The sequence below is a fragment of the Thermobia domestica genome, chromosome 4 (genome assembly GCF_964235325.1).
Source record: "Thermobia domestica chromosome 4, izTheDome1.hap1.1, whole genome shotgun sequence".
In the NCBI taxonomy this organism is placed as follows: Eukaryota; Metazoa; Arthropoda; class Insecta; order Zygentoma; family Lepismatidae; genus Thermobia; species Thermobia domestica.
In genome coordinates, this window is record NC_137457.1 from 95752130 (window position 1) to 95766364 (window position 14235).

At 35.8% G+C, this 14235-nt stretch overlaps 1 protein-coding gene across 1 annotated transcript; it reads right to left on the minus strand.

Annotated features, from left to right (window-relative positions):
* Positions 1-13145: 13145 nt before the first annotated feature.
* On the minus strand, positions 13146-13877 carry LOC145682820 (uncharacterized). The gene has a single exon (XM_081754189.1). The coding sequence runs from the start codon at positions 13875-13877 to the stop codon at positions 13146-13148; it is 732 nt and encodes a 243-aa protein (XP_081610315.1).
* Between the last annotated feature and the right edge of the window lie 358 nt (positions 13878-14235).

A 14235-nucleotide genomic window follows, 5' to 3' on the forward strand; every position in this document is an offset into this window, starting at 1 on the left:
CCTTCAAACAGGTTTTTCTTTATCTCACTCATTGCCTCGAGGCTATCAACCTGCTGAACAATATAAAAACTTTTCTTTAGGGCATGGTTTTCAAAACAAATCTGTTGCTATTCCTTTTAAATCTGATAAACTAATGAACTCAATAGCCATAATACCTTTTGAACGAATGATTGCGAATTTGCCCTTTTGTGATGGACACAATGAAGTGCTATTATTCGAGTGGCTGCTAGGTTTATATCAAATTGTAAAGACAATGTTGTATTCTTTTGACATTGTATTAATTGCTTCACTTTCTAGAACAGGAGGCACTTTAAAACAAATTCTTTTAGAGTGCGTTACTAATAATTGTGAGTGGCATGGGGTTACAACTCGTATACGAGAAGCTTTAATTTCAGAAACCGGATTACGTGTAATAAAACAGCATTTTTTAGAACGCTTGCAAGACAGGGATGAAAATATAATGGAATATTATGACCACGTTTCTGACTGTTATTATATATTATTTGGTGAATATGATTCAATTTCCATATTGTATTACATATTGGGAGGTATGAATCCCCGATTGCGTTATGAACTTTTCCGGAATTCTGAACCAGGAAATCTTGAGGAACTAAAGGATAGGTTACAAACTTATAATTTGCAGCAACAATCAGTGTTAACTTATGAACGAAAGCTTCTAGAAATCCCTCGACAAGTGCGAATTAAGTGTCATCTTTGTCATGGAAACCATAAACTAGTAAATTGTCCCCATAGACAGCAACCTATTTACAATAAAGGTATTGGTCAAGAGAAAAGAACTAACAATAACATCAGTAATTTTAAGAAAGGAAGTGTACGGACATTTAATGATAAAATGGTTCATCGCCCCCTTGCAGTGTTTGTTAAAGCAATTATATATGAAAACCATGTTGAAGGTGCAATTGATACTTGTTCGACAGTTAGTTTGATCGACAATGCATTAGTAAAATTGTTGGAGAATAATAAACAAATAAAAAGGAAAAAAGAAAGTTTTGTTGGTTCCGGAATAGACGGGAAAACAGTGACTATTAATGAATCTGTGGAAATACCTATCCGGATTGACTCTGTTACTATGAATATCAAATTTTTCATTCGCCCTTGTTTGTCTCCAAAATTTATATTGGGTATTGATGCCGTTAAAGCTAATTATATGGTCATCGATACGGTGAACGACGTAGTGATATTGAAGGGTGGACAAGTGCGTGCCCCTATATTTTATAAACGTTACATACCATCAAGTTCAAGCATTAATGAGTCTTCTAAGTCTTTTGTTAGTGGACCAGTCCAGCGGAACCGGAGGGGGAGGATTGAGTTGTTTTGGCCCACATCTAATCCGAAAAGGCGGCTCCAGAGGGAGGTCACTAATGGAATCCAGAGAGCTGTAGGAAATCGTGATGTGATGCTGAGAAAAGATAGTCCAGTGGTTCATGCCTTGGTTGATAGTACGAGTTCGGCGAGTCGGTCCCCGGTCGCAGGATCGAGCCAGCAGTCCAGTCTTCAGAGGATAGTAACTGAAGAGTCGTTTTCGTCTACTGATGGTACCCAGGCCTCCACAAAAGGAGTGTCACATGCTGTAGATCCTCAATTGGATAATCCGGAGGGAGAGCTTCAACGTTATGTAGAGCAGTTATATGCTTCGTACTCCGATGTTTTTACTGAAAAGGTAGGCACAGTACATAACTATACTTTAGATATTCATGTAAGCGATGAATCACCAATACGGTTAAAACCTTATCCTTTGCCCCGCCAAGACCAGAAAGAGCTTGATAAGATTTTGGATAATTTATTAAAAGATAACATAATAGAAAAATCAACGAGTCCATGGGCTTTTCCTGCCTTCTTGGTGGATAAAAAGACTGGAAATAAGAGACTTGTGATCGATTACTCTAAGTTGAATAAAGGGTTAAATATTGTTTCTCAGCCTTCTCCCATTATGGAGGACGTTCTTTCGGCTTTGAGCAAAGGAAAAGTGTTTTCCGTGGTCGATATGTCTTCAGCGTATTCACAATTATTATTGTCAGAACGTTCCAAAAAATATACTTCTTTTGTAACTCATCGCGGTAGTTATATGTACCGAAAGTTACCTTTTGGATTAACAATGGGTAGTTATGCTTTAATGGAAGTACTTAATAAGTTATTGTATGAGTTGAAGGATGAAGGAATTGAATATTACTGTGATGATATAATTATTTTTAGTAAAAATGTAGAACAACATAAAGTCTTGCTAGAGAAGGTACTTACTATTTTCCGTAATAATGGGATTACAATATCACCAACTAAAAGTCTATTGTTTCAAACTAAGATAAATTATTTAGGATTTGTGATTTCAAATGGAAACTTGGAAATGGACCCTAAAAGAATTGATGTTATACGAAATTTACCCCCACCAAAAAATCGAAAAGCTTTAATATCTTTGGCAGCATTTCTCCAGTTTTATGGGAAGTTTGTTGAAGGATTTAATGAAATCATGTATCCTATACATAAGTTGCGCAGTATACGGACAAAATTTGCTTGGAAATCAGAGCAGCAGGCCGCTTTAGACAAAATAAAGGAGTTGTTTGAAACTCAGATTGTTTTAAAGTTACCAGAATTAGACCGGAAGTTCATAGTGCGGACGGATGCAAGCACCCGGGCCCTTAGCGGGGTCGTCGAACAAATGGATAGCGCCGGGAATATTAGGCCTGTGGGTTTCTATTCGCGAACTCTTAAGCCAGCGGATTTTCATAAGAGTGTGTATCATCTTGAGTTGCAGGCAGTGGTAGAAACTCTTGAACGATATAAATTGTATTTACGTAATCGATTTGATCTTTTGATAGATAACCAAGCATTGATGTACGCCTTGAGTAATGTAAGGCGGATGAAAAAGTATGGCAGCTTATTGTATAGGTTAGCATGCTTTAATTTTGATGTTAAACATTTGTCATCAGTCCAAAATATCGGTGCAGACTTGATTTCACGGATTTATGATCCTTTCAATTTTGATATTTATGATACTACTTTAGGTGAGGAAGAAATTAAGAAAAATTTGTTAAATATAAGTTTCTGGAATAATCCCAATTCTTCTATTTCCATAAAGGAACATCAGTTGCGGGACCCTGAATGTTTACAGATTATTGAACAATTGCAGCAAGGTAAGGAAGTTAAATCGTTCAAATTAGTTAATGGTATTCTTTGCAAGAAAACCAAGGCTCATATTCGTCCATTTAAGATATATGTTCCGAACGCTCTTAGGCCTATGATTATGGATTTGTACCATAATGACCCACTATTGGGGTCACACCTAGGGGTTTATAAATCAATCAATAGAATCGCCATGAGATACACGTGGGATCGGATTTTTACGGACGTTCATGATTATATTACTTCGTGTGAATTATGCCAACGCGCGAAAGCGAGTAATGTTACCCCGCGGGGAGAGTTAATCTCTGAAGTAAGCAAAATTATTAATTCCCATTGGGACATTGATACCCTAGGTCCCCTACCAAGAAGTAGGGCTGGGCGATACATATTGATAATTGTTGATAGATGCAGTAAATTTTTAATGTTAGAGCCTCTCAGGGAATTGAAAAGTTCTCTTGTTATTAGGATATTACGTAAATTGATGAACCGACACGGTTATATACATATTCTTTCCCATGACAACGCGTCAATTTTTACATCACAGATTTTTCGTGATTTTCTTGCGGGATTGGGGATTAGAGATTGTCGAGTATCACCTTATTTTCCAGCGGCAAATTCAGCGGAACGTCCGATAAGAGTAATTAAAGATATTTTGAAAACATATGTTCATGATAAACAGGAACATTGGGATAAGATGTTGGGAGAGATAGAATTCTCTTTGAATAATTCTATCCACGAGGAGACACGTGTTTCTCCCATGGAGATGAAGTATAATTATAACGTCAATGATCCGTTAGACGTGAAATGGAGGATCGATATTTTATTTCAGAATAAACCAGATCGCGATACTTTGCAATGTGCTATTCAAAATATGGAGAGAGCGTGGCAACGTCGTAAACGGTTATATGACCAAAATAGGGTCCCCACTGATTATCAGGTGGGGCAGAAAGTTCTTTTAAAATCCCAACTGAAATCTTCATTGACAGATAAGATTAATAAAGGATTATCTATGAGATGGTCTGAACCGTTCGAGATCGTTAAGCTGTTGACGAACAACACATTACTTGTTCGGAATGTAGAAAATCCGAGAGATGTGAGAAGAACGCATGTGGCGTTAGTAAAGAGATTTCGTGAGAGGAGGTCTGTACCGTGAATTTTTGGTACTGTACTGTTCCTAACATAGAGAGACCTTTGAGTAATTATATAAGAATAATATTGAAATTTTCAGTAAATTGTAAATAATTATATTTATATGTAGGTAATGTGTAACCATACTTATATTACGCTAATTTCGGTATCTTAGTATTTTCAATTAAATTATATATAACCTGAGATTCGAAAATTAGCGTACGTATGGGTGGGAGAGGAGAACACATCGATCGGTTCCCCCGATATTAATTATAGTGGTTTCGTAATTCCACACTGAAATATAGAAAGGATACGTAATCTATTATCGCTACTAACAAGCAACACTATGAAAATAAATCTCTGAATAGTAGTAGGAGGATTTGAGTTCATAAAATAATACTCGTACAACCGATCTCCTTTAGAAATTCAAACAGTATATTTAAACTTTCAAGAACCCAATAATCAACATATATTTAACAATTTAACAATCAGTATTTCATTATGGTCTTCGTAATAGTGGAAAGAGAATTTCAATAGATTCAATCTTAGACTATTATCCAATTAGCAGCGTAACTTATGTGCCTCAGTACCAGCTAACTTGTTCTAACTAGTCACGCCGGTTGGTAATAATGCAGGAATCTAATTCAATTTAGAAAAAAGGTAGAAAAGTTATAGGCAAAGTGCCTAAAACTAACAAAATGGCAAAGGGCCCTTTAAATGTAAGAATAATATAATGAAGGAAGGAAAAGCATGAAACTTACGTACCTCGCTGCCTTATTAAACCAGTCCGTGCTATTGAATAAAACAACTAGCCGACATGAGGTTACAGCACTCCACTTTAAACTCCATGATTACATTCGAATTTTAAACTTTAACAGAATTATACTTTGAATATCACTCGTAGATTATGTATATAGAATAACTTTTGATACAATAACTCGATCACAAATTATGATAATAGTAGCGAAACAACCTTCATACTTCCTCCCTCGGACGTTCCAGCACAACTATGGCCACCTATAGAGATAGCTCATCCGTCGTGCTAGTACGTCCCACCAGAGGGCATAACCAACAAAAACAAAAGAATAGGCAAGAACGAAAAAGCTTTTTCGGTACAAAATAATATAATATAAATTATTCCTAGAGACACCTTTTCTATAAATATTTAATAACCAGTGACATAAAATCCATAAAATCTATGGATTATATGTTACACCCTCGCCCCGGCCCACTCGCAAACCAAAAAAAAGTCTTTTTTGAAAGCGAGCGAATCGAGAAATATAGAGAATTACAGATAAGGACATATTGTGGACGATAATAGAAAAATGTTAGTATAGGAAAGAAAAGAACAAACACTCATCCAAACAATCATACTAAAAATTAAAAAAAAAAATCCCCCTTGATCAACCATACAAAATCATTCATACTAGAAAAAGTTTAGAAAAAGAGAAAATAAATTATCAATCCACATACGTCCATCCGAATTCACCGTGGATCCAACTTGTAAAACTATTTGCAAAAGTTTCAGAAAACATTAATTATCATAACCAGAGACTAAATAGAATCGTAACATCCAAATAATGTGTTAATAAATAGTAACAATTCATATGAAAAAGGTAATTTTCCAATATATCCTTATTTCTTTTTGAGTGCAAAATAAATATTATGTAATTATCTCCAAACCGATTCTAATAACATAACACAATACCTGATGAAAATAACATGAATACAAATGCATGTATCCGACCTTCAAATTTCTTTTCATATCCTCCTTCCAGCAATCCATAAGCATACCAAGAAATCATGGGTTCCCATTACATTCACAACAAATGGAGACGAGATACAAAACAAGAAGCCGAACAAACATGACTAGATTAGCAGGTGGCCACCCTACATAAATAGAAAAAAGACAAACAGTACGAAAACACCAAAAACAATTTACATACATATAAATATAATTATTTACAATTTGCTGAAAATTTCAATATTACTCTCATATCATCACTCACAGGTCTCTCTCTATATTAGTGACAGTACAGTACCAAAAATTCAGGGTACAGACCTCCTCTCACGAAATCTCTTTACTAACGCCACATGCGTTCTTCTCACGTCTCTCGGATTTTCTACATTCCGAACAAGTAATGTGTTGTTCGTCAACAGCTTAATGATTTCGAACGGTTCAGACCATCTCATAGATAATCCTTTATTAATCTTATCCGTCAATGAAGACTTCAGTTGGGATTTCAAAAGAACTTTATGTCCCACCTGATAATCAGTGGGGACCCTATTTTGGTCATATAACCGTTTACGACGTTGCCACGCTCTCTCCATATTTTGAATAGCGCATTGCAAAGCATCGCGATCTGGTTTATTCCGAAATAAAGTATCGATCCTCCATTTCACGTCTAACGGATCATTGACGTTATAATTATATTTCATCTCCATGGGAGAAACACGTGTCTCCTCGTGGATAGAATTATTCAAAGAGAATTCTATCTCTCCCAACATCTTATCCCAATGTTCCTGTTTATCATGAACATATGTTTTCAAAATATCTTTAATTACTCTTATCGGACGTTCCGCTGAATTTGCCGCTGGAAAATAAGGTGATACCCGACAATCTCTAATCCCCAATCCCGCAAGAAAATCACGAAAAATCTGTGATGTAAAAATTGACGCATTGTCATGGGAAAGAATATGAATATAACCATGTCGGTTCATCAATTTACGTAATATTCTAATAACAAGAGAACTTTTCAATTCCCTGAGAGGTTCTAACATTAAAAATTTACTGCATCTATCAACAATTATCAATATGTATCGCCCAGCCCCACTTCTAGGGAGGGGCCCTAGGGTATCAATGTCCCAATGGGAATTAATAATTTTGCTTACTTCAGAGATTAACTCTCCCCGCGGGGTAACATTACTCGCTTTCGCGCGTTGGCATAATTCACACGAAGTAATATAATCATGAACGTCCGTAAAAATTCGATCCCACGTGTATCTCATGGCGATTCTATTGATTGATTTATAAACCCCTAGATGCGACCCCAATAGTGGGTCATTATGGTACAAATCCATAATCATAGGCCTAAGAGCGTTCGGAACATATATCTTAAACGGACGAATATGAGCCTTGGTTTTTTTGCAAAGAATACCATTAACTAATTTGAACGATTTAACTTCCTTACCTTGCTGCAATTGTTCAATAATCTGTAAACATTCAGGGTCCCGCAACTGATGTTCCTTTATGGAAATAGAAGAATTGGGATTATTCCAGAAATTTATATTTAACAAATTTTTCTTAATTTCTTCCTCGCCTAAAGTGGTATCATAAATATCAAAATTGAAAGGATCATAAATCCGTGAAATCAAGTCTGCACCGATATTTTGGATTGATGACAAATGTTTAACATCAAAATTAAAGCATGCTAACCTATACAATAAGCTGCCATACTTTTTCATCCGCCTTACATTACTCAAGGCGTACGTCAATGCTTGGTTATCTATCAAAAGATCAAATCGATTACGTAAATACAATTTATGTCGTTCAAGAGTTTCTACCACTGCCTGCAACTCAAGATGATACACACTCTTATGAAAATCCGCTGGCTTAAGTGTTCGCGAATAGAAACTCACAGGCCTAATATTCCCGGCGCTATCCATTTGTTCGACGACCCCGCTAAGGGCCCTGGTGCTAGCATCCGTCCGCACTATGAACTTCCGATCTAATTCCGGTAACTTTAAGACAATCTGAGTCTCAAACAATTCCTTTATTTTGTCTAAAGCGGCCTGCTGCTCCGACTTCCAAGCAAATCTTGTCCGTATACTGCGCAACTTATGTATAGGATACATGATTTCATTAAACCCTTCAACAAACTTCCCATAAAATTGGAGAAATGCTGCCAAAGATATCAAGGCTTTTCGATTTTTTGGTGGGGGTAAATTTCGTATAACATCAATTCTTTTAGGATCCATTTCCAAGTTTCCATTTGAAATCACAAATCCCAAATAATTTATCTTAGTTTGAAACAATAGACTTTTAGTTGGTGATATTGTAATCCCATTATTACGGAAAATAGTAAGTACCTTCTCTAGCAAGACTTTATGTTGTTCTACATTTTTACTAAAAATAATTATATCATCACAGTAATATTCAATTCCTTCATCCTTCAACTCATACAATAGCTTATTAAGTACTTCCATTAAAGCATAACTACCCATTGTTAATCCAAAAGGTAACTTTCGGTACATATAACTACCGCGATGAGTTACAAAAGAAGTATATTTTTTGGAACGTTCTGACAATAATAATTGTGAATACGCTGAAGACATATCGACCACGGAAAACACTTTTCCTTTGCTCAAAGCCGAAAGAACGTCCTCCATAATGGGAGAAGGCTGAGAAACAATATTTAACCTCTTGTTCAATTTAGAATAATCGATCACAAGTCTCTTATTTCCAGTCTTTTTATCCACCAAAAAGGCAGGAAATGCCCATGGACTCGTTGATTTTTCTATTATGTTATCTTTTAATAAATTATCCAAAATCTTATCAAGCTCTTTCTGGTCTTGGCGGGGCAAAGGATAAGGTTTTAACCGTATTGGTGATTCATCGTTTACATGAATATCTAAAGTATAGTTATGTACTGTGCCTACCTTTTCAGTAAAAACATCGGAGTACGAAGCATATAACTGCTCTACATAACGTTGAAGCTCTCCCTCCGGATTATCCAATTGAGGATCTACAGCAGGTGGCTCTCTTTTTGTGGAGGCCTGGGTACCATCAGTAGACGAAAACGACTCTTCAGTTACTATCCTCTGAAGACTAGATTGCTGGCTCGATCCTGAGACCGGGGACCGACTCGCCAAACTCGTACTATCAACCAAGGCATGAACCACTGGACCATCGTTTCTCAGCATCACACCACGGCTTCCTATTGCTCCCTGGAATCCATTAGTGACCTCCCTCTGGAGCCGCCTTTTCGGATTAGACGTGGGCCAAAACAACTCGATCCTCCCCCTCCGGTTCCGCTGGACTGGTCCACTAACAAAAGACTTAGAAGACTCATTAATGTTTGAACTTGATGGTATGTAACGTTTATAAAATATAGGGGCACGCACTTTTCCACCTTTCAATATCACTACGTCGTTCACCGTATCGATGACCATATAATTAGCTTTAACGGCATCAATACCCAATATAAATTTTGGAAACAAACAAGGGCGAATGAAAAATTTGATATTCATAGTAACAGAGTCAATCCGGATAGGTATTTCCACAGATTCATTAATAGTCACTGTTCTCCCGTCTATTCCCGAACCAACAAAACTTTCTTTTTTTCTTTTTATTTGTTGATTGTTCTCCAACAATTTTACTAATGCATTGTCGATCAAACTAACTGTCGAACAAGTATCAATTGCACCTTCAACATGGTTTTCATATATAATTGCTTTAACAAACACTGTAAGGGGGCGATGCACCATTTTATCATTAAATGTCCGCACACTTCCTTTCTTAAAATTACTGATGTTATTGTTAGTTCTTTTCTCTTGACCAATACCTTTATTGTAAATAGGTTGCTGTCTATGGGGACAATTTACTAGTTTATGGTTTCCGTGACAAAGATGACACTTAATTCGCACTTGTTCAGGGTTTTCTAGAAGCTTCCGTTCATACGTTAACACAGATTGTTGCTGCAAATTATAAGTTTGTAACCTATCTTTTAGTTCCTCAAGACTTCCTGGTTCACAATACCGGAAAAGTTCATAACGTAATCGGGGATTCATACCTCCTAATATGTAATACAATATGGGAATTGAATCATATTCACCAAATAATATATAATAACAGTCAGACACGTGATCAAAATATTCCATTATATTTTCATCCCTGTCTTGTAAGCGTTCTAAAAAATGCTGTTTTATTACACGTAATCCGGTTTCTGAAATTAAAGCTTCTCGTATACGAGTTGTAACCCCATGCCACTCACAGTTATTAGTAACGCACTCTAAAAGAATTTGTTTTAAAGTGCCTCCTGTTCTAGAAAGTGAAGCAATTAACACGATGTCAAAAGAATACAACATTGTCTTTACAATTTGATATAAACCTAGCAGCCATTCGAATAATAATACTTCATTGTGTCCATCACAAAACGGCAAATTCGCAATCATTCGTTCAAAAGGTATTATGGCTATTGAGTTCATTAGTTTATCCGATTTAAAAGGAATAGCAACAGATTTGTTTTGAAAACCATGCCCTAAAGAAAAGTTTTTATATTGTTCAGTAGGTTGATAGCCTCGAGGCAATGAGTGAGATAAAGAAAAACCTGTTTGAAGGTCGCGAGCCTTGGCCTGCAGGTGTGGCATACTCGATTCACTATGACGGTTGATAACTACAGGATTTAAAATCCTTTGCCTCATCTTATCATTTCCACTTTTATAAACAATTTCACACAGTTTTGGTTTTGACAAATCCATTGGGGCTTCTAACGTTATTGACTCGGTGTTCTGGGTAATCAGTTCAAGGTCCTTATCACTATCGGAGAAAGGAACACTCCGGTCACCTCTAACAGGTCCGGCGACATTCATAAGACTAATCTCGTCGTCCACTAATATATGTTTTTGCTTACCATCAGTTTTTTCGTCTTTAGACAGATTCATGTTATGTTCAAATAAAGAAATAAACTCCGATTTAACAAGAATAGCACAGTCCATGTAATGATATACCAACTAACAACCTTTTGCAAATAAGAAAATCCAAAAGCAACACTTGGATCGAACCCGAAACCTCTAGTGTCAATCTCACACCCCGTATACTTTACGCTTTCATAGCGAGCAATACTGAAATTCTTATACACCATAAAATATGCAATAATGATCTTCTTTTATATATCTACGAGTGATATTGCATGATTACCACCCCTTCCATATACAGAAAATTAATGATAGTTGTGCTGGAATAATGTGTAACCATACTTATATTACGCTAATTTCGGTATCTTAGTATTTTCAATTAAATTATATATAACCTGAGATTCGAAAATTAGCGTACGTATGGGTGGGAGAGGAGAACACATCGATCGGTTCCCCCGATATTAATTATAGTGGTTTCGTAATTCCACACTGAAATATAGAAAGGATACGTAATCTATTATCGCTACTAACAAGCAACACTATGAAAATAAATCTCTGAATAGTAGTAGGAGGATTTGAGTTCATAAAATAATACTCGTACAACCGATCTCCTTTAGAAATTCAAACAGTATATTTAAACTTTCAAGAACCCAATAATCAACATATATTTAACAATTTAACAATCAGTATTTCATTATGGTCTTCGTAATAGTGGAAAGAGAATTTCAATAGATTCAATCTTAGACTATTATCCAATTAGCAGCGTAACTTATGTGCCTCAGTACCAGCTAACTTGTTCTAACTAGTCACGCCGGTTGGTAATAATGCAGGAATCTAATTCAATTTAGAAAAAAGGTAGAAAAGTTATAGGCAAAGTGCCTAAAACTAGTAAAATGGCAAAGGGCCCTTTAAATGTAAGAATAATATAATGAAGGAAGGAAAAGCATGAAACTTACGTACCTCGCTGCCTTATTAAACCAGTCCGTGCTATTGAATAAAACAACTAGCCGACATGAGGTTACAGCACTCCACTTTAAACTCCATGATTACATTCGAATTTTAAACTTTAACAGAATTATACTTTGAATATCACTCGTAGATTATGTATATAGAATAACTTTTGATACAATAACTCGATCACAAATTATGATAATAGTAGCGAAACAACCTTCATACTTCCTCCCTCGGACGTTCCAGCACAACTATGGCCACCTATAGAGATAGCTCATCCGTCGTGCTAGTACGTCCCACCAGAGGGCATAACCAACAAAAACAAAAGAATAGGCAAGAACGAAAAAGCTTTTTCGGTACAAAATAATATAATATAAATTATTCCTAGAGACACCTTTTCTATAAATATTTAATAACCAGTGACATAAAATCCATAAAATCTATGGATTATATGTTACACCCTCGCCCCGGCCCACTCGCAAACCAAAAAAAAGTCTTTTTTGAAAGCGAGCGAATCGAGAAATATAGAGAATTACAGATAAGGACATATTGTGGACGATAATAGAAAAATGTTAGTATAGGAAAGAAAAGAACAAACACTCATCCAAACAATCATACTAAAAATTAAAAAAAAAATCCCCCTTGATCAACCATACAAAATCATTCATACTAGAAAAAGTTTAGAAAAAGAGAAAATAAATTATCAATCCACATACGTCCATCCGAATTCACCGTGGATCCAACTTGTAAAACTATTTGCAAAAGTTTCAGAAAACATTAATTATCATAACCAGAGACTAAATAGAATCGTAACATCCAAATAATGTGTTAATAAATAGTAACAATTCATATGAAAAAGGTAATTTTCCAATATATCCTTATTTCTTTTTGAGTGCAAAATAAATATTATGTAATTATCTCCAAACCGATTCTAATAACATAACACAATACCTGATGAAAATAACATGAATACAAATGCATGTATCCGACCTTCAAATTTCTTTTCATATCCTCCTTCCAGCAATCCATAAGCATACCAAGAAATCATGGGTTCCCATTACATTCACAACAAATGGAGACGAGATACAAAACAAGAAGCCGAACAAACATGACTAGATTAGCAGGTGGCCACCCTACATAAATAGAAAAAAGACAAACAGTACGAAAACACCAAAAACAATTTACATACATATAAATATAATTATTTACAATTTGCTGAAAATTTCAATATTACTCTCATATCATCACTCACAGGTCTCTCTCTATATTAGTGACAGTACAGTACCAAAAATTCAGGGTACAGACCTCCTCTCACGAAATCTCTTTACTAACGCCACATGCGTTCTTCTCACGTCTCTCGGATTTTCTACATTCCGAACAAGTAATGTGTTGTTCGTCAACAGCTTAATGATTTCGAACGGTTCAGACCATCTCATAGATAATCCTTTATTAATCTTATCTGTCAATGAAGACTTCAGTTGGGATTTCAAAAGAACTTTATGTCCCACCTGATAATCAGTGGGGACCCTATTTTGGTCATATAACCGTTTACGACGTTGCCACGCTCTCTCCATATTTTGAATAGCGCATTGCAAAGCATCGCGATCTGGTTTATTCCGAAATAAAGTATCGATCCTCCATTTCACGTCTAACGGATCATTGACGTTATAATTATATTTCATCTCCATGGGAGAAACACGTGTCTCCTCGTGGATAGAATTATTCAAAGAGAATTCTATCTCTCCCAACATCTTATCCCAATGTTCCTGTTTATCATGAACATATGTTTTCAAAATATCTTTAATTACTCTTATCGGACGTTCCGCTGAATTTGCCGCTGGAAAATAAGGTGATACCCGACAATCTCTAATCCCCAATCCCGCAAGAAAATCACGAAAAATCTGTGATGTAAAAATTGACGCATTGTCATGGGAAAGAATATGAATATAAACATGTCGGTTCATCAATTTACGTAATATTCTAATAACAAGAGAACTTTTCAATTCCCTGAGAGGTTCTAACATTAAAAATTTACTGCATCTATCAACAATTATCAATATGTATCGCCCAGCCCCACTTCTAGGGAGGGGCCCTAGGGTATCAATGCCCCAATGGATTTGTCAAAACCAAAACTGTGTGAAATTGTTTATAAAAGTGGAAATGATAAGATGAGGCAAAGGATTTTAAATCCTGTAGTTATCAGCCGTCATAGTGAATCGAGTATGCCACACCTATTTTTCTGTCTTAAAAGTTTAGAAAAAGAGAAAATAAATGATCAATCCACATACGTCCATCTGAATTCCCCGTGGATCCGTAGGTGTAACATATAATCCATAGATTTTATGGATTTTATGTCACTGGTTATTAAATATTTATAGAAAA